At 33.6% G+C, this 21,563-nt stretch overlaps 1 protein-coding gene across 1 annotated transcript in view; it reads left to right on the top strand.

Annotated features, from left to right (window-relative positions):
• TRPM1 (transient receptor potential cation channel subfamily M member 1) overlaps window positions 1-21,563 on the top strand; it is an 841,064-nt gene that overhangs the window by 531,765 nt on the left and 287,736 nt on the right. The window contains exon 19 of the mRNA XM_044078483.1: window positions 3,191-3,442. Coding sequence (XP_043934418.1) covers window positions 3,191-3,442 — 252 coding nt within the window. The remainder of the gene's footprint in view (window positions 1-3,190; window positions 3,443-21,563) is intronic.

Below are 21,563 nucleotides of genomic sequence, written 5' to 3'. Positions count from 1 at the left end.
CATCCCCCCCCCCACTGCCTTCCTTCACACATGCGCATGCACGCCCAGCAAGAAACTTTGGTGTAAGTAACAGTGTACACCTTCCATTTCTTTGACTTTCCCTGACTTATCTTGTGGCACACCTTTTCCATGATCTGTGTCTGTCATCTGTCATGTTACACTGACCTCAATGAACTGCATTTTCTACCATTCCCCTGTGATGTCACCTATCTCCTACTCTCTATTCCTCCCCTTATGTATCTCTTACACTACTCAGACTGTGCTCATTTGCTATGTGACTGTGAGATTCAGTATCCTAACCCTCATTTACATGAGATTGCCTACTAATGCTTAGTTACATGTCTTATTCTCAGCTTCCCCTTAGCAACCACTAACGGTGGCCATGTTGTTTTGGTCTGCTGGTCCCTGCATTGTCATTCCATGTATTGCATGAAACCCACATTTGTGGGTTTATAACCTTCATTTTATATTTTTATACAGCGAGCCCGCTTGCTGGCTGCGCTGGGTTTAAACATCGCCGAAAAAAATTATATTTTTATTATTTTTGCATCGGTTACCTTGCCAATGGCCACATATTTGGCCATTGGCATGCTGCCTGAGACATATGCACTTTATTTGGAGCTGACATGGCTCCGTTGTGGAATTTGTAGAAACATCTCAGTTGTCAACTGAGTACATTTCTGCAGCTAAAACGTCTCTTATACGGGCTGGTTTCTACTTCGTGGATCGCTAATATACCTCACTGGCATACCTTTCGGCTGCAAGTGAGGTATTTTGCATGTCCACGCCCAGTCCGTGTAAGAGACGTTTTAGCTGGTCTCTTACACGGAGTTTAGGGCTGTTCCTGGATCGCGAGGCTTGCATGGAGTGTTGCACGTCTCTTACACTCCGTGCAAGCCTTCGTGAATCCAGCATAGTGACTTTTCAAGGCAAATTCTTACATCACAGAATCATAGCATACACATTCTACTGGTATTTGCTTCTAGTACTGTTGCAAGGTACAGTACAATGTCCAAAACTGTGGCATTACAGTTCTGTGATTACTGGGAGTAGGATATGGGAAGGTGATGACTCAAAAGTACTCACTTTCGTACTGTCATCTTGATATGATGTTAAGGTTTCATTGCCAAAGAATTTCAAATTATAGCTTAACTTTATAGATATTTTAGAATGAAAGGAAACAAAAACATCCGAAGATAATTACCCTGCAGACAGATGAATCTTAAAGTGAGAATAGACAGAAGTAGTGGCCACCACAATACCATTTGGTAAATGATAAAGAAGTGCTTCAAATGGATTTTATAAATGTAATGAGGGTGCTTATCTTAACTGTTGGAAGGGTAAATAAGAATACTACAGATGCTGGTGCTGGTGATGTTGAGTTCCTACATAACCAACAGATCACTATAATAACTACCAAGCAAGAGCTGGATGAAATGCAAAGTAGATTGTAAGAGCTAAGTGGCCAAGCAGAAAATGTAGAACAACAATTGTATGTAATGTAGAATAAGGCTTGCAGAAATAAGCTGATATTTATTGGACAGCTGGAAGGGGAGAATTGTGAAGATATGTCTGAATTTGTGAATACTAAAATGGTAAAATGGAGATCTCTTTTTCATTGCAGTTGTACCTGTCTTTTTGGTGTTATAATCCATACTTCTCCTATGACTTATTCTGGCCACTGTGCTAATTGACCAAGCTGCACTAGGCAATTAACGCATGTGGTGAACCTTTTTTTTTTAATCCTTGGGGAGTGTCCTAATCCAGTACCCCACCTATTCCATTTTTCTAGTCTGGATTATAGTTTCTCATTCATTTTGATGGGATGGAGTAAATTTGTACATATTTTGTTGAATAATTTCTTGCACAAAGTTATGTCACTTTATGAGTGGACTGTCTTGTGGATGGTGTTCAACTCCACTTCTGAGGTACTTATGTATTTCAGTTAGTTTGAAGTAATCAGTTTATTTTTCTTTTAGTTTTGAATCTGATTTGTTTGCAGTGTCATTCCCCAATTAGTTTCAGCTACTGTTTTATTTTAATTTATTACTTTTTAAAATTTATATATTATTTTAATAAACTTAGATTGCACTTGCAGGGGTATTTTTGGTAGATGTAATTCTTTCTGTGGGGTTTGTTTGCATGTGTTCCTGTTTTAACATAATAACAGTATATGAAGTTTTTTTTTCTTTTTTAAGCATGAATGAGGGTGTTACGGTGATTGATGATGTAGGCAGAGTAATGGAAAATGCCTGATGATGTTAGTTGTGTGGTAATAACTTAATGATGGAAGTAAGAGTGGAGATAAACACAAATATCTGTATACCTTCTTAGAAACATATTCTTATCAGATCTAATATGAAACATTTTATCCACATTTATATGTATGTATATATGTATAAGATATATAGCAAACTAAACAAAATTGCTATTGCAAGTTGAATACAAAGTACCTGTAAAGAGCTGGCTTGAAGAACATAAAAGACTCTCCTTATCCACATCATAAGGGGTTGTCCTCTTACAAATAATTTTTTTTTTGGTGTTTTGTTACTTTGGGAGTTTGACTGTTTTGCCTAGTGACCTTCAAAGATTGTAAATGTGTCAGTTTTGAACAAATGTGTGTTGATTAAACAAGATTCATAGTGGACCACTTAATTCATTATTAGCATGCTTACCCCATTCCCCTTAGGTAATGCCACATTTAATCTGTAGAAAATATTGTTATACAAATTTAGCAGTAGTGAAATATATTGGCTTTGCTAACTCTAACATCAGGTAGGACTAGGAGTCAAAATGGCTGCAGCTATGAAAAAGACTGAGATGAGAAATGTATATCACAGCATTTATTATTATAATGTTTAATTAGTAGCAATACAAAAATATGATTTACTCATAGCTGGTGGTTGTTCTGATACAAGTGTTCATAGACAAATCCAAGCCAGGCATGCAATACAAAGCAAGTACCTGAGCAGAAAGTCACTGATACAAAAGGCAATTGGAAGCTACCTTGAAAGTAAAGTTTTATACCTGAGAAATGAATATCAGTAGGTTTCTTGCTCTTCGGATTTATCACCAATGAATGGATGAAAATTTAAATATCATTATCCTCAAAAATGACTGAAAGTTTGCATCATCTGTTCATAATATAGGAACGTATAACACCCGTTTAATATTTCTTTTTTAACTGCAGATTCTCATGTCAGAGCCAGGTAAACTTAACCAGAAGATTAAAGTTTGGTTAGAAGAGTACTGGAATATCACTGACTTTGTAGCTATCTCTGTGTTTGCAATTGGATTTATTCTTCGCCTGCAAAATGAGCCATATAAGGGTTATGGACGTGTGATATACTGTGTGGATATCATCTTCTGGTACATCCGTGTATTAGACATCTTTGGAGTGAACAAGTACCTCGGACCGTATGTCATGATGATAGGAAAAATGGTTAGTATCTGTTTTACATATATATTGCATGTAAAGTGCCCTGAGTGAATACGTTCTAAAATAGCTGGGTTTATTAACTTACTTATTAGTTCAATGTGTGAAATTTCCATGTGCTTCCTAGATCCCAAACACATATTATAGGTGAATTAGCAGTCTTCAGAATTACAGATTAGTTCAAGTCCAGTGTGTGTGTGTGTGTGTGTGTGTGTGTGTGTGTGTGTGTGTGTGTGTGTGTGTGTGTGTGTGTGTGTGTGTGTGTGTGTGTGTATGTGTGTGTTTGCTCATCTTCTCTTCCATGCTGGATAAGGTTCAGCTCACCTATGACCCCAAAGAGAATAAAGCAGGTATCAGAAAATAAAGGAATGCAAAATAAAATAAACTGTATGTCTCCTACCTACCAGTTAATACTATGTGATACCCAAGTTAAAAACCCTTTAATCAGTCATAAAGAATCAAGAAATTTAATAAAAATGTTTATTGAAAAAAAAAAGAATATCTAACCAGGTGTATTGTTAAACATCAATTATTTATTTTTGTGTGAACTCAATCTAATAAAAAAATTGTCAACTCATATTTTTAAATTAGAAAAAAAAAACATTTTTGTAAGAGGGAGAACCCACCATACGCTCTGGCATTTGAAAATATAATACCTCTAAGGTGGCATACATAAGGAAAAACTTCCATACCTCTACTGTTCTGAGATATCTCACTACTTAAAATGGACATGTTTTGATGAATTAGAGAAGTGACGAACACCAGTTCATTTCTATTTCTGCACATCTGCCACCTAGCTAAGCACCCTCTGAATTATGTTAAGCAAAATATTAGCATTTCCTCCATTTCCTTCACCTATGATTATCGGTTACAGTAGTATCAATCCATAATGGCTGAGCATGTTAGACTAATACATTTTATGCCCAACAGGATGATTAGTATTTTGTGTATCATGGATACAGTCATGATGGCTCTTACCCAAAACAACCAAGAGAACCTATATCTGTTAGTCATGAAAGAGTGTAGGTTTGTTAGCAGGAAATATTGCTTTCTGCATCTTGTGGCATTCTCTAAAGAAATAAAAGAAGCACTCGAAGGACTGACACTTGCCTCTTATCTTCACCACTGTAAGCATTCAACACTGTTTATTCCCTGTAATGGAATAATTAACAAATAAAAAGCATAAAATGCCAAGTCATGCATCATTCATTGGTTAAGCAATAGGATACGACAAGTCAGGTTGGAAGATTATCGGCTCCCTATTATGCTGTCGCAGATGCAGGTTGTCGAATGCATCTTTGTCGAACTGTAAAGTGCAAAAAGGCAAAATAGCGAAGTGGCTTTTCAGCGAATTCTTTCCCTGGGAAAGAATTCATTTGGCCGCTTTCGCTACTTTGCCTTTTCGGCACTGTAGTGCAATCTCAGAGTTGATATATTTAAGTAGTGGGGGTGTGGCGGGCAAAGCCCCCCCACATTAAGTAATGTCTGACAGTTTTTTTTTTCGGAACAGTGATTGTTTTCCATTGGAAAATAATCACTGTTCTGAATTTTCGATGTTTTAAGCTTTCGCTTAAATGGGGTCAATTATCTGTCATTCGCTCTTCTGAGTGTGCGATATGATAATATAGACCCGATTATCTGTCCATCTTGATGTGGCTGACAGTGGTATCACAAGCACTGTAGTAGAACAATATTTCTCTTTGGACTGTTCTCAGATTTAAAATTGGGAAATGAGCTTTGGGTAACAAGCTATGTAGATGTTTACAAACTAGTTCATTACTTCAATAAACAGCCCAAATTTCTATAAGACGGCCTATGAAAAAAACTTGCCTGGTGTAGTAGTAATGACCATGCCATTAATATTGTTAAAAGTACAATCTAGACACTTGACGAAAAGGACACAAGTCATGATTAGAAAATAAATGGTCACATTATAGAAAGTTAGACAGTCATTTAAGCTGTAGGTACTGAAGTTAGCAGCAATCTTAATTTTGACCAAAGAATGTCCACAAATATGAGAAAACATATCCCTTTACATGTTTAATTCTAAAGGCCATAGCTTGTCACTCAAGAGTGAGGATTATTCCAAGCTGTGCCTCAACAATACAGTCTGTTACTGAATATATCAATGTTCTACATAGTCTTCAAAGTCACCTAAAAATAACCAGAAAATATGATTCTGAAATGGAATAGTCATAAATGTTCAGAAGGGCTTCAGCAAGTGTCATTTTACTCTGTTTCATACAGGCTACATGTCTACTCTGTAGACCTATGTTTGCAATAGTTCAGTGTGAACATTTGTGCCTTTAATGTACCACAGGGAGAACTTATGGAAAAAGCTAGCCCTTACAGTCAGAAATTCCACAACTTCCTGCTAAAATAATCCTCATGCCTAATATCAGCTTGGGATTATGGCAATCAAGCTTCTTGAAGATCAGTAGGTGTTAAACGAGCCAAAGACACTGTCACTCTTCTAATGTTTGTGTTCCTAGCGAAGTATCTCCTGACACCAAAATCTCCATGTAGATTTATCAGTGCCCTTCAGAAGGGTGACCTAAGTATCTGTAGAATGCAGTCACCATGCTATGCTCCCTAACATCATTTTGGCCTTCACTACTATCCTTTCATTCCAGATACCATAACTTGGTATAAGGATGAACATAGATGACCCTGCAAAGTGCAGATAAAAATAAGAAAAACAGATGTGCTCTTAATGTTACTGGTTCACCTTTTCTGGCTAAATATTAATCAAAGTAGAAGTGCTTTTTAAAAGCAAACAGTCTTTGTCTGCCAGGTACACAGCAGCTGTCTACCTTTTATCAATGGCCCCTGTGACTAGTAAGTAAAGCTTCCTTTAACCATTCCTTATGCACTTCCAGTTATACTTTTGCTGTTTTTAGCCTCTTCTTATGGCAAAGTCTGACTCTTTCCAAGTCCAGGCTTCCAATTCTGTCAAGTTATAGTAAAAAAAGTGATAATCTTTATATATATATATATATATATATATATATATATATAGATATATAGATATATATATATTTTTTTCATAATAGCATATTGAGATACAATCTATGTTTTTGAAAAATATGAATCCAGCGAGCTCTCTTGAAACTGTTTGGATTGGAATTTGCTTGAAGCTGTCTGATTGCATAAAGCTGGTCCATGATATTAACCATATGATATTAAACATATTCTAGAGCGCTACCAAATTCACAATACTCTGTCAAATTCACATTACGTTTCACTAACATAACTTGTACACAAAGCAGTATAACTTTGCTGTAGCTGTGGAGGTGACGTTTGGCAACACTGAATGCAATACACAACCCTACTTCCGCAGAGTAAACAGTGCCACTGTACAAATAAAATAGAGGGCAGTGACTTTAGACTAACTACAACAAAAACTAAAACTCATGTCTCTGTGAGCATGGAAGCTGCTGGCCTGAGCAACTACATCAGCAGTAATAACAAAGTACACGTGTAAAGTAAATATTTAAAGCACACAGCACTTGCACCATCTCCGAGCAGACCTCAGTGCACAGCAGCATAGTAGCACAACCATACTCTGTCTCCCCTCCCCAGAATGATGACCCAACAGTGTCACCAATCACAAATTACATAGTAGCAGATGCCATATATTGGCAACATATAGAGGATACATGCAACATTAACAGGATACCAGTGTTACTATGTCTGCAAAACTACCAGGGCACTTAACTACAGGATTTATTGCATTCTGTAAAAACTATTTATTTATTTATGTATTTATACATCTGTTTTTTTTTAAACAACTTTATTGAATTATCACTTGTGACATAGGCAAATTTACATTTATACAAAAGTAATCAAAGTGTATGAACAAATTAACATTAACAAACATTATACTTCACATATATTGCTATATTATTTATTTATTTATTTATTGCATTTGTTAACCGGGTTGGTCCAGCTGGGTAAGAATTACCCTTTTTCAGTGGAGACCCTAGGGGAAAAGCCCCAAACAGACATACAAATACATACGAATAGAGACAAATTAACAATATTACAGAGGAAAACAATATTATGGGTACAATGGATAAGAAAAACAAACAATGAAAGTTTGAGAATATGAGTAAGGTAGGCCAGAGGCATGCATGCAAAAGATTTATGAAAAGGTGTTCTGAGCAAGATCTCTGAATTAAGTTAAAGTAGGCAAAGAAATGATGATTTAGGTGTGGAGTTAGTAGTGTGGGAGTTTTAGGTGGGAGCATGTGAAGGACATTCCCATTTGGAGGAGAGATGGGAGAGAAGCATGGATTTGAAATTGTTGTGGTTAGGTATATTACGTAGTGGTGTGGGGAGATTGTTCCATAGTTTGGCTATAGTGTGGGATAGTAGTAGTTTACCAGTTGGGTGGATGGGTTTGTGTGCATGCAGGAGGTTTTGGCCTGTGAATCTCAGGGTACGGGTAGGTGTGTAGGGTGTTAGAGATTTAGCAAGAGAGGGGCATTCTGCTGGTTTAAAGATGAGTTTGTGGGCTGTTGTAAGTCGTAGGTACTTTAGGTGGTTGTGGAGTTCTAGCCAGTTTAGGGTGTGTAGGGAGTGACAGTGATGGGAAGAGTTCTTAGAATTGGTTGCAAATTTGCAGATTTTGTTGTAACAGGCCTCAAGTTTAGCACGGAGTCCAAGTTGTAGGTTGGAGAATAGGGGAGCACCGTACAAGAGAGAGGGGAGAAGGAAGGTAGATGCAAGGGTATGACGGGAAGATGGAGTAAGGTAGTAGTTGTGTCTGTAGAGGAGGCCGATTTTCTGGTGGGTTTTTTTGATTGCTGAGAGGATGTGGGAGTCGAATTTTAGGTTTTCATCGATGGTAATGCCAAGTAGTTTGGTACTAGGAACGATTTCAAGAGGGGTGTTATTGTGGCTTTTGATGGAAAATTGGACTTTGTGGAACTGGGAAGTTTTAGTGGGAGTAAATATCATTAGCTTTGTTTTGTTGGCATTTAGGGCCAAGTGATGCGATTGCATCCATGATTCAATTTTGGAGAAGGCCGTTTGGGTATTAAGTAGAAGTTTGGAGGGGCAGGAGGCTGAGCAGATGACAGTGGAGTTATCTGCGTATTGGATGACTGAGGCTTCAGGGATGGAGAGGTGAAAGTTGTTAATGAATAAGTTGAAGAGCAGAGGGCCAAGTACTGATCCTTGGGGAACTCCTGTGGATGTAGGTAATATAATCTAAGCAACATTACATAAATTATTCAATTCCTGCCCCTTTTTTTAAAAAGCACCATCTTTATTAAGCTAGCACAACTTAAGCAATCATACATGTATATAGATGAAAACAAACCACACTGAGACAATCCTAGTTACAAGCATTTTACATCATAAACCATACTGGCACACTCCCAATTGCAAACATACATCACTTATAATCTACCCAACCATTTTCAGTCAAACATTACATAGCTCATTTAAGTCCTGCCTTCTTTTAAATCTCATTCCTCCCCTGTATGTATTGTTCCCACAATTCCCATTTTTCCTATGTGGTTATTCCTACCCTTTTCTAAAGATCTCAATTCCAATTGTTTTATCTCTGTTACTATATTCACTACTTCTACTATAGTTGGTTTAGATTTTGATTTCCATTTTCTAGTAATTGCTTTTTTGGCAGCCACCATAATTAGAGACAGCAAGGCCTTAACATGTCTAGGCAATTCCGTTTCTGTAATATAGCTCAGAAAAATCATCTCGCTCGTCACACCAATCCGTCCACTCAGTATCTCCAACAATGCATCTGACAGGGAATCCTTAACATCTGCCAACCCACAACACTCCCTGAAAATATATTCCCAGGTACCTCTTTCTTCTCCATCATACATCCAACATTTGCTGTCTGCCTGAGGAAAAATTCTATGGAGTCTACTTCGGGTGTAACAATATCTATGTAAACATTTCCAAGCAAAAACCCTAAATCTTCTAGATTTTGCTGCATATTTGCAAGACATACATATATCCTCCCATTGTTTCTTTGTGAATTGCTTATCCAAGCTCTCATCCATATCCTTTCTAACCTCCTCTGAGTGATTCTTATACTTATCATACAATATTTTATATGCTCTATACATTTGTTAATCAAGAATTACACTGGTCCAAAGAAATATTTAATATGCTCTATACATTTGTTAATCAGGAAATACACTGGTCCAAAGAAATATGTTTTATGCTCTATACATTTGTTAATCAGGAAATACACTGGTCCAAAGAAATATTTTATATGCTCTATACATTTGTTAATCAGGAAATACACTGGTCTAAAGAAATATTTTATATGCTCTATACATTTGTTAATCAGGGAATACACTGGTCCAAAGAAATATTTTATATGCTCTATACATTTGTTAATCAGGAAATACACTGGTCCAAAGAAATATTTTATATGCTCTATACATTTGTTAATCAGGAAATACACTGGTCCAAAGAAATATTTTATATGCTCTATAAATTTGTTAATCAGGAAATACACTGGTCCAAAGAAATATTTTATATGCTCTATACATTTGTTAATCAGGAAATACACTGGTCCAAAGAAATATTTTATATGCTCTATACATTTGTTAATCAGGAAATACACTGGTCCAAAGAAATATTTTATATGCTCTATAAATTTGTTAATCAGGAAATACACTGGTCCAAAGAAATATTTTATATGCTCTATACATTTGTTAATCAGGAAATACACTGGTCCAAAGAAATATTTTATATGCTCTATACATTTGTTAATCAGGAAATACACTGGTCCAAAGAAATATTTTATATGCTCTATGCTCTATACATTTGTTAATCAGGAAATACACTGGTCCAAAGAAATATTTTATATGCTCTATACATTTGTTAATCAGGAAATACACTGGTCCGAAGAAATATTTTATATGCTCTATACATTTGTTAATCAGGAAATACACTGGTCCAAAGAAATATTTTATATGCTCTATACATTTGTTAATCAGGAAATACTGGTCCAAAGAAATATGTTATATGCTCTATACATTTGTTAATCAGGAAATACACTGGTCACTCCAGAACAAGTACAAATATGAAGCTGTCATTGTACATGTTGGTGTGAATGATCTAAGACGTACCTCCCTGGACTACATGAAAAGGGGCATTGAGGAGCTCTCTGTTCATGTAGCCCAAGCTGGTATGACCCTGACCTTGAGTAGCATACTACCTTCACCTAGAATGATACCACAATACAAAGACAAAATGATCAATTTCAACAATTGGCTAAGCTTCTGGTTTCATTCTAAGGGGATCCAGTGTCTGTCTGCCTGGGATGACATGATTGACAAGCCTCGCTGTTTTGCCAGAGATGGGTTGCACCTGTCACACCTAGGTTTTTGAATACTGGCCAAGGCTCTTGCCGTCCCCATAGTGCCTTTTTTAGGCAAGGCTCAAAGGACAAACCAACCACCGTAACCAGCACAGGTAACCAAAAACTAAGGGTAATGCTACTCAACACCAGAAGTCTCAACCTCAAAATGCACATACTCGAGGCTCTCCTCAGCATGGAGAAAATCAATGTTTGTGCAGTGACGGAAACCTGGTTCAAGGCTCAAGAGAGCACCCCAGCACTGCCAGGTTACAATTCATATCATACCTTCCGGCTTCAGTTACCGGATCGCAGTACAAAGGGTGGAAGTTTATCCATATTCATCAAGGATATCCATATCTCCAGGTTAGTAGTGCAGCATGATGCCCTAGAGATCATCCATGTGCAACTATCAGCAGGCAAAACCACATTTCAAGTCATAGCCGGTTATAGATCGCCCACCATGCCCCAAGATGCTCACTCTGCATTCTTTGAGACATTGGAAAATATAAAGGTCCTACCCAACACCATAATCTTGGGTGATTTCAACTACCCTGGTATAGACTGGGTGAACTACCAATGTTCCAACTCCTATGCTCAGCAATTCATAGAATTTATAAATTCAAATGCCCTCGAACAACTGGTATGTTCCCCCACTAGAGGGGACAACATATTGGATTTAATCATTACAAATATGGGCGTCCACTGTACCACACCTGTTATCACTCCCTCCTTGGTCAGATCCGACCACAAACTGATAACCCTGGACATCCTCACCCCTCCACCTCCCCCAGTCAAAAAAAACATAGTCAAAAACCTTTCCAAAGCAAACTTCAAACTACTTGCATCCGAAGTAGAAAGCTTCACTATTCCCTTGCAGAAGGATAATGATATCCAGGATGCGGAATCCTACACCAAGGCACTCTATATGCATCTTCAGGATTGCATGGACTGTGCTATCCCAAATAAAACCAAGACTCCTTCCTCAAGCAAGAAGAAACCAGTCTGGTGGACCCCAGCCATAAGCAAACTTTACAATAAAAGGAGGAGATTTATACAAAAAAAGGCCAAATCTCAAGTAGAAAAATCATCCCTGATCAGCTTTAGTAAGAAATTGATGGCCCTCATCAAGTCAACTAAAGCTAATTTCAAAAAGAAAGTTGCCAAGGATGCCAAGGATAACCATAAGGCCTCCTATGGCTACGTCAAAAACCTAAATGGCAACGCTCAGGTCTGTTCTGAAATAGTACAAAATGGAACAAAATACCCTGACCCATCTGACATTGCCAACATCTTGGCTGACAGGTTCAGTGCAAATTTCTCCCCCCCACCACCTACAGGGCCTATTACCATTCCAGGGGATTGTGTAAGTCCAATTATTACTGATACGTTGGTTAACAAGGCTCTATCTAAAGCTAAAAACACTGCCTCCATGGGACCAGATGGTGTCCCAGGCTGTGTCATACGTGAGCTCCAAAAGGAATTAACCCTGCATCTTAATACCCTGTTCTGTCTCAGCCTCTCCACAGGATATGTGCCCAGAGAATGGTTAATCAGGAAATACACTGCTCCAAAGAAATATTTTATATGCTCTATACATTTGTTAATCAGGAAATACACTGGTCCAAAGAAATATTTTATATGCTCTATACATTTGTTAATCAGGAAATACACTGGTCCAAAGAAATATTTTATATGCTCTATACATTTATTAATCAGGAAATACACTGGTCCAAAGAAATATGTTATATGCTCTATACATTTGTTAATCAGGAAATACACTGGTCCAAAGAAATATTTTATATGCTCTATACATTTGTTAATCAGGAAATACACTGGTCCAAAGAAATATGTTATATGCTCTATACATTTGTTAATCAGGAAATACAATGGTCCAAATAAATATTTTATATGTTCTATACATTTGTTAATCAGGAAATACACTGGTCCAAATAAATATTTTATATGCTCTATACATTTGTTAATCAGGAAATACACTGGTCCAAAGAAATATTTTATATGCTCTATACATTTGTTAATCAGGAAATACATTGGTCCAAAGAAATATGTTATATGCTCTATACATTTGTTAATTATGAAATACACTGGTCCAAAGAAATATTTTATATGCTCTATACATTTGTTAATCGGGAAATATACTGGTCCAAAGAAATATGATATATGCTCTATACATTTGTTAATCAGTAAATACACTGGTCCAAAGAAATATTTTATATGCTCTATACCTTTGTTAATCAGGAAATAGACTGGTCCAAAGAAATATTTTATATGCTCTATACCTTTGCTAATCAGGAAATACACTGGTCCAAAGAAATATTTTATATGTTCTATACATTTGTTAATCAGGAAATACACTGGTCCAAAGAAATAATTAATATGCTCTATACATTTGTTAATCAGGAAATACACTGGTCCAAAGAAATATTTTATATGCTCTATACATTTGTTAATCATTAAATACACTGGTCCAAAGAAATATGTTATATGCTCTATACATTTGTTAATCAGGAAATACACTGGTCCAAAGAAAAATGTTATATGCTCTATACATTTGTTAATCAGGAAATACACTAGTCCAAAGAAAAATTTTATATGCTGTATACATTTGTTAATCAGGAAATACACTGGTCCAAAGAAATATGTTATATGCTCTACACATCTGTTAATCAGGAAATACACTGATCGAAAGAAATATGTTATATGCTCTATACATTTGTTAATCAGGAAATACACTGGTCCAAAGAAATATGTTATATGCTCTATACATTTGTTAATCAAGAAATACACTGGTCCAAAGAAATATTTTATATGCTCTATACATTTGTTAATCAGGGAATACAGTGGTCCAAAGAAATATGTTATATGCTCTATACATTTGTTAATCAGGAAATACACTGGTCCAAAGAAATATGTTATATGCCCTATACATTTGTTAATCAGGAAATACACTGGTCCAAAGAAATATTTTATATGCTCTATACATTTGTTAATCAGGAAATACACTGGTCCAAAGAAATATTTTATATGCTCTATACATTTGTTAATCAGGAAATACACTGGTCCAAAGAAATATTTTATATGCTCTATACATTTGTTAATCAGGAAATACACTGGTCCAAAGAAATATGTTATATGCTCTATACATTTGTTAATCAGGAAATACACTGGTCCAAAGAAATATTTTATATGCTCTATATATTTGTTAATCAGGAAATACACTGGTCCAAATAAATATTTTATATGCTCTATACATTTGTTAATCGGGAAATACAATGGTCCAAAGAAATATTTTATATGCTCTATACATTTGTTAATCAGGAAATTTACTGGTCCAAATAAATATGTTATATGCTCTACACATTTGTTAATCAGGAAATACACTGGTCCAAAGAAATATTTTATATGCTCTACACATTTGTTAATCAGGAAATACACTGGTCCAAAGAAATATTTTATATGCTCTATACATTTGTTAATCAGGAAATACACTGGTCCAAAGAAATATTTTATATGCTCTATACATTTGTTAATCGGGAAATATACTGGTCCAAAGAAATATTTTATATGCTCTATACATTTGTTAATCAGGAAATACACTGGTCCAAAGAAATATGTTATATGCTCTATACATTTGTTAATCAGGAAATACACTGGTCCAAAGAAATATGTTATATGCTCTATACATTTGTTAATCAGGAAATACACTGGTCCAAAGAAATATTTTATATGCTCTATACATTTGTTAATCAGGAAATACACTGGTCCAAAGAAATATGTTATATGCTCTATACATTTGTTAATCAGGAAATACACTGGTCCAAAGAAATATGTTATATGCTCTATATATTTGTTAATCAGGAAATACACTGGTCCAAAGAAAAATTTTATATGCTCTATACATTTGTTAATCAGGAAATACACTGGTCCAAAGAAATATTTTATATGCTCTATACATTTGTTAATCAGGAAATACACTGGTCCAAAGAAATATTTTATATGCTCTATACATTTGTTAATCAGGAAATACACTGGTCCAAACAAATATGTTATATGCTCTATACATTTGTTAATCAGGAAATACACTGGTCCAAAGAAATATTTTATATGCTCTATATATTTGTTAATCAGGAAATACACTGGTCCAAAGAAATATTTTATATGCTCAATACATTTGTTAATCAAGAAATACACTGGTCCAAATAAATATTTTATATGCTCTATACATTTGTTAATCGGGAAATACAATGGTCCAAAGAAATATTTTACATGCTCTATACATTTGTTAATCAGGAAATTCACTGGTCCAAATAAATATCTTATATGCTCTACACATTTGTTAATCAGGAAATACACTGGTCCAAAGAAATATTTTATATGCTCCACACATTTGTTAATCAGGAAATACACTGGTCCAAAGAAATATTTTATATGCTCTATACATTTGTTAATCAGGAAATACACTGGTCCAAAGAAATATTTTATATGCTCTATGCATTTGTTAATCAGGAAATACACTTGTCCAAAGAAATATTTTATATGCTCTATACATTTGTTAATCAGGAAATACACTGGTCCAAAGAAATATGTTATATGCTCTATACATTTGTTAATCAGGAAAGACACTGGTCCAAAGAAATATTTTATATGCTCTATACATTTGTTAATCGGGAAATATACTGGTCCAAAGAAATATTTTATATTCTCTATATATTTGTTAATCAGGAAATACACTGGTCCAAAGAAATATGTTATATGCTCTATACATTTGTTAATCAGGAAATACACTGGTCCAAAGAAATATTTTATATGCTCTATACCTTTGTTAATCAGGAAATACACTGGTCCAAAGAAATATTTTATATGCTCTATAGCTTTGTTAATCAGGAAATACAGTGGTCCAAAGAAATATTTTATATGCTCTATACATTTGTTAATCAGGAAATACACTGGTCCAAAGAAATATTTTATATGCTCTATACATTTGTTAATCAGGAAATACACTGGTCCAAAGAAATATTTTATATGCTCTATACATTTGTTAATCAGGAAATACACTGGTCCAAAGAAATATGTTATATGCTCTATACATTTGCTAATCAGGAAATACACTGGTCCAAAGAAATATTTTATATGCTCTATACATTTGTTAATCAGGAAATACACTGGTCCAAAGAAATATGTTATATGCTCTATACATTTGTTAATCAGGAAATACACTGGTCCAAAGAAATATGTTATATGCTCTAGACATTTGTTAATAAGGAAATACACTGGTCCAAAGAAATATGTTATATGCCCTATACATTTGTTAATCAGGAAATGCACTGGTCCAAAGAAATATGTTATATGGTCTATACATTTGTTAATCAGGAAATACACTGGTCCAAAGAAATATTTTATATGCTCTATACATTTGTTAATCAGGAAATACACTGGTCCAAAGAAATATGTTATATGCTCTATACATTTGTTAATCAGGAAATACACTGGTCCAAAGAAATATGTTATATGCTCTATACATTTGTTAATCAGGAAATACACTGGTCCAAAGAAATATTTTATATGCTCTATACATTTGTTAATCAGGAAATACACTGGTCCAAAGAAATATTTTATATGCTCTATACATTTGTTAATCAGGAAATACACTGGTCCAAAGAAATATTTTATATGCTCTATACATTTGTTAATCAGGAAATACACTGGTCCAAAGAAATATTTTATATGCTCTATACATTTATTAATCAGGAAATACACTGGTCCAAAGAAATATTTTATATGCTCTATACATTTGTTAATCAGGAAATACACTGGTCCAAATAAATATTTTATATGCTCTATACATTTGTTAATCGGGAAATACAATGGTCCAAAGAAATATTTTATATGCTCTATACATTTGTTAATCAGGAAATTCACTGGTCCAAATAAATATGTTATATGCTCTACACATTTGTTAATCAGGAAATACACTGGTCCAAAGAAATATTTTATATGCTCTACACATTTGTTAATCAGGAAATACACTGGTCCAAAGAAATATTTTATATGCTCTATACATTTGTTAATCAGGAAATACATTGGTCCAAAGAAATATGTTATATGCTCTATACATTTGTTAATTAGGAAATACACTGGTCCAAAGAAATATTTTATATGCTCTATACATTTGTTAATCGGGAAATATACTGGTCCAAAGAAATATGTTATATGCTCTATACATTTGTTAATCAGGAAATACACTGGTCCAAAGAAATATTTTATATGCTCTATACCTTTGTTAATCAGGAAATAGACTGGTCCAAAGAAATATTTTATATGCTCTATACCTTTGCTAATCAGGAAATACACTGGTCCAAAGAAATATTTTATATGTTCTATACATTTGTTAATCAGGAAATACACTGGTCCAAAGAAATAATTAATATGCTCTATACATTTGTTAATCAGGAAATACACTGGTCCAAAGAAATATTTTATATGCTCTATACATTTGTTAATCATTAAATACACTGGTCCAAAGAAATATGTTATATGCTCTATACATTTGTTAATCAGGAAATACACTGGTCCAAAAAAATGTTATATGCTCTATACATTTGTTAATCTGGAAATACACTAGTCCAAAGAAAAATTTTATATGCTGTATACATTTGTTAATCAGGAAATACACTGGTCCAAAGAAATATGTTATATGCTCTACACATCTGTTAGTCAGGAAATACACTGATCGAAAGAAATATGTTATATGCTCTATACATTTGTTAATCAGGAAATACACTGGTCCAAAGAAATATGTTATATGCCCTATACATTTGTTAATCAGGAAATACACTGGTCCAAAGAAATATTTTATATGCTCTATACATTTTTTAATCAGGAAATACACTGGTCCAAAGAAATATTTTATATGATCTATACATTTGTTAATCAGGAAATACACTGGTCCAAAGAAATATTTTATATGCTCTATACATTTGTTAATCAGGAAATACACTGGTCCAAAGAAATATGTTATATGCTCTATACATTTGTTAATCAGGAATTACACTGGTCCAAAGAAATATGTTATATGCCCTATACATTTGTTAATCAGGAAATACACTGGTCCAAAGAAATATTTATATGCTCTATACATTTGTTAATCAGGAAATACACTGGTCCAAAGAAATATTTTATATGCTCTATACATTTGTTAATCAGGAAATACACTGGTCCAATGAAATATTTTATATGCTCTATACATTTGTTAATCAGGAAATACACTGGTCCAAACAAATATGTTATATGCTCTATACATTTGTTAATCAGGAAATACACTGGTCCAAAGAAATATTTTATATGCTCTATACATTTGCTAATCAGGAAATACACTGGTCCAAAGAAATATTTTATATGCTCAATACATTTGTTAATCAGGAAATACACTGGTCCAAAGAAATATGTTATATGCTCTATACATTTGTTAATCAGGAAATACACTGGTCCAAAGAAATATGTTATATGCTCTATACATTTGTTAATAAGGAAATACACTGGTCCAAAGGAATATGTTATATGCCCTTTACATTTGTTAATCAGGAAATACACTGGTCCAAAGAAATATGTTATATGGTCTATACATTTGTTAATCAGGAAATACACTGGTCCAAAGAAATATTTTATATGCTCTATACATTTGTTAATCAGGAAATACACTGGTCCAAAGAAATATGTTATCTGCTCTATAATGTTTGTTAATCAGGAAATACACTGGTCCAAAGAAATATGTTATATGCTCTATACATTTGTTAATCAGGAAATACACTGGTCCAAAGAAATATTTTATATGCTCTATACATTTGTTAATCAGGAAATACACTCGTCCAAAGAAATATTTTATATGCTCTATACATTTGTTAATCAGGAAATATACTGGTCCAAAGAAATATTTTATATGCTCTATACATTTGTTAATCAGGAAATACACTGGTCCAAAGAAATATGTTATATGCTCTATACATTTGTTAATCAGGAAATACTCTGGTCCAAATAAATATTTTATATGCTCTATACCTTTGTTAATCAGGAAATACACTGGTCCAAAGAAATATTTTATATGCTCTATACCTTTGTTAATCAGGAAATACACTGGTCCAAAGAAATATTTTATATGCTCTATACATTTGTTAATCAGGAAATACACTGGTCCAAAGAAATATTTTATATGCTCTATACCTTTGTTAATCAGGAAATAGACTGGTCCAAAGAAATATTTTATATGCTCTATACCTTTGCTAATCAGGAAATACACTGGTCCAAAGAAATATTTTATATGTTCTATACATTTGTTAATCAGGAAATACACTGGTCCAAAGAAATAATTAATATGCTCTATACATTTGTTAATCAGGAAATACACTGGTCCAAAGAAATATTTTATATGCTCTATACATTTGTTAATCATTAAATACACTGGTCCAAAGAAATATGTTATATGCTCTATACATTTGTTAATCAGGAAATACACTGGTCCAAAGAAAAATGTTATATGCTCTATACATTTGTTAATCTGGAAATACACTAGTCCAAAGAAAAATTTTATATGCTGTATACATTTGTTAATCAGGAAATACACTGGTCCAAAGAAATATGTTATATGCTCTACACATCTGTTAGTCAGGAAATACACTGATCGAAAGAAATATGTTATATGCTCTATACATTTGTTAATCAGGAAATACACTGGTCCAAAGAAATATGTTATATGCCCTATACATTTGTTAATCAGGAAATACACTGGTCCAAAGAAATATTTTATATGCTCTATACATTTTTTAATCAGGAAATACACTGGTCCAAAGAAATATTTTATATGATCTATACATTTGTTAATCAGGAAATACACTGGTCCAAAGAAATATTTTATATGCTCTATACATTTGTTAATCAGGAAATACACTGGTCCAAAGAAATATGTTATATGCTCTATACATTTGTTAATCAGGAATTACACTGGTCCAAAGAAATATGTTATATGCCCTATACATTTGTTAATCAGGAAATACACTGGTCCAAAGAAATATTTATATGCTCTATACATTTGTTAATCAGGAAATACACTGGTCCAAAGAAATATTTTATATGCTCTATACATTTGTTAATCAGGAAATACACTGGTCCAAAGAAATATTTTATATGCTCTATACATTTGTTAATCAGGAAATACACTGGTCCAAACAAATATGTTATATGCTCTATACATTTGTTAATCAGGAAATACACTGGTCCAAAGAAATATTTTATATGCTCTATACATTTGTTAATCGGGAAATACAATGGTCCAAAGAAATATTTTATATGCTCTATACATTTGTTAATCAGGAAATTCACTGGTCCAAATAAATATGTTATATGATCTACACATTTGTTAATCAGGAAATACACTGGTCCAAAGAAATATTTTATATGCTCTACACATTTGTTAATCAGGAAATACACTGGTCCAAAGAAATATTTTATATGCTCTATACATTTGTTAATCAGGAAATACACTGGTCCAAAGAAATATTTTATATGCTCTATACATTTGTTAATCAGGAAATACACTGGTCCAAAGAAATATTTTATATGCTCTATACATTTGTTAATCAGGAAATACACTGGTCCAAAGAAATATGTTATATGCTCTATACATTTGTTAATCAGGAAATACACTGGTCCAAAGAAATATTTTATATGCTCTATTCATTTGTTAATCGGGAAATATACTGGTCCAAAGAAATATTTTATATGCTCTATACATTTGTTAATCAGGAAATACACTGGTCCAAAGAAATATGTTATATGCTCTATACATTTGTTAATCAGGAAATACTCTGGTCCAAATAAATATTTTATATGCTCTATACCTTTGTTAATCAGGAAGTACACTGGTCCAAAGAAATATTTTATATGCTCTATACCTTTGTTAATCAGGAAATACACTGGTCCAAAGAAATATTTTATATGCTCTATACATTTGTTAATCAGGAAATACACTGGTCCAAAGAAATATTTTATATGCTCTATACATTTGTTAATCAGGAAATACACTGGTCCAAAGAAATATTTTATATGCTCTATACATTTGTTAATCAGGAAATACACTGGTCCAAAGAAATATGTTATATGCTCTATACATTTGCTAATCAGGAAATACACTGGTCCAAAGAAATATTTTATATGCTCTATACATTTGTTAATCAGGAAATACACTGGTCCAAAGAAATATGTTATATGCTCTATACATTTGTTAATCAGGAAATACACTGGTCCAAAGAAATATGTTATATGCTCTATACATTTGTTAATAAGGAAATACACTGGTCCAAAGGAATATGTTATATGCCCTTTACATTTGTTAATCAGGAAATACACTGGTCCAAAGAAATATGTTATATGGTCTATACATTTGTTAATCAGGAAATACACTGGTCCAAAGAAATATTTTATATGCTCTATACATTTGTTAATCAGGAAATACACTGGTCCAAAGAAATATGTTATATGCTCTATACGTTTGTTAATCAGGAAATACACTGGTCCAAAGAAATATGTTATATGCTCTATACATTTGTTAATCAGGAAATACACTGGTCCAAAGAAATATTTTATATGCTCTATACATTTGTTAATCAGGAAATACACTGGTCCAAAGAAATATTTTATATGCTCTATACATTTGTTAATCAGGAAATACACTGGTCCAAAGAAATATTTTATATGCTCTATACATTT

This window comes from Protopterus annectens, chromosome 7.part1 (genome assembly GCF_019279795.1).
Source record: "Protopterus annectens isolate FY-2018-M chromosome 7.part1, PAN1.0, whole genome shotgun sequence".
NCBI lineage: Eukaryota > Metazoa > Chordata > Ceratodontiformes > Protopteridae > Protopterus > Protopterus annectens.
This window is presented reverse-complemented; position numbering and strand designations above follow the sequence as displayed.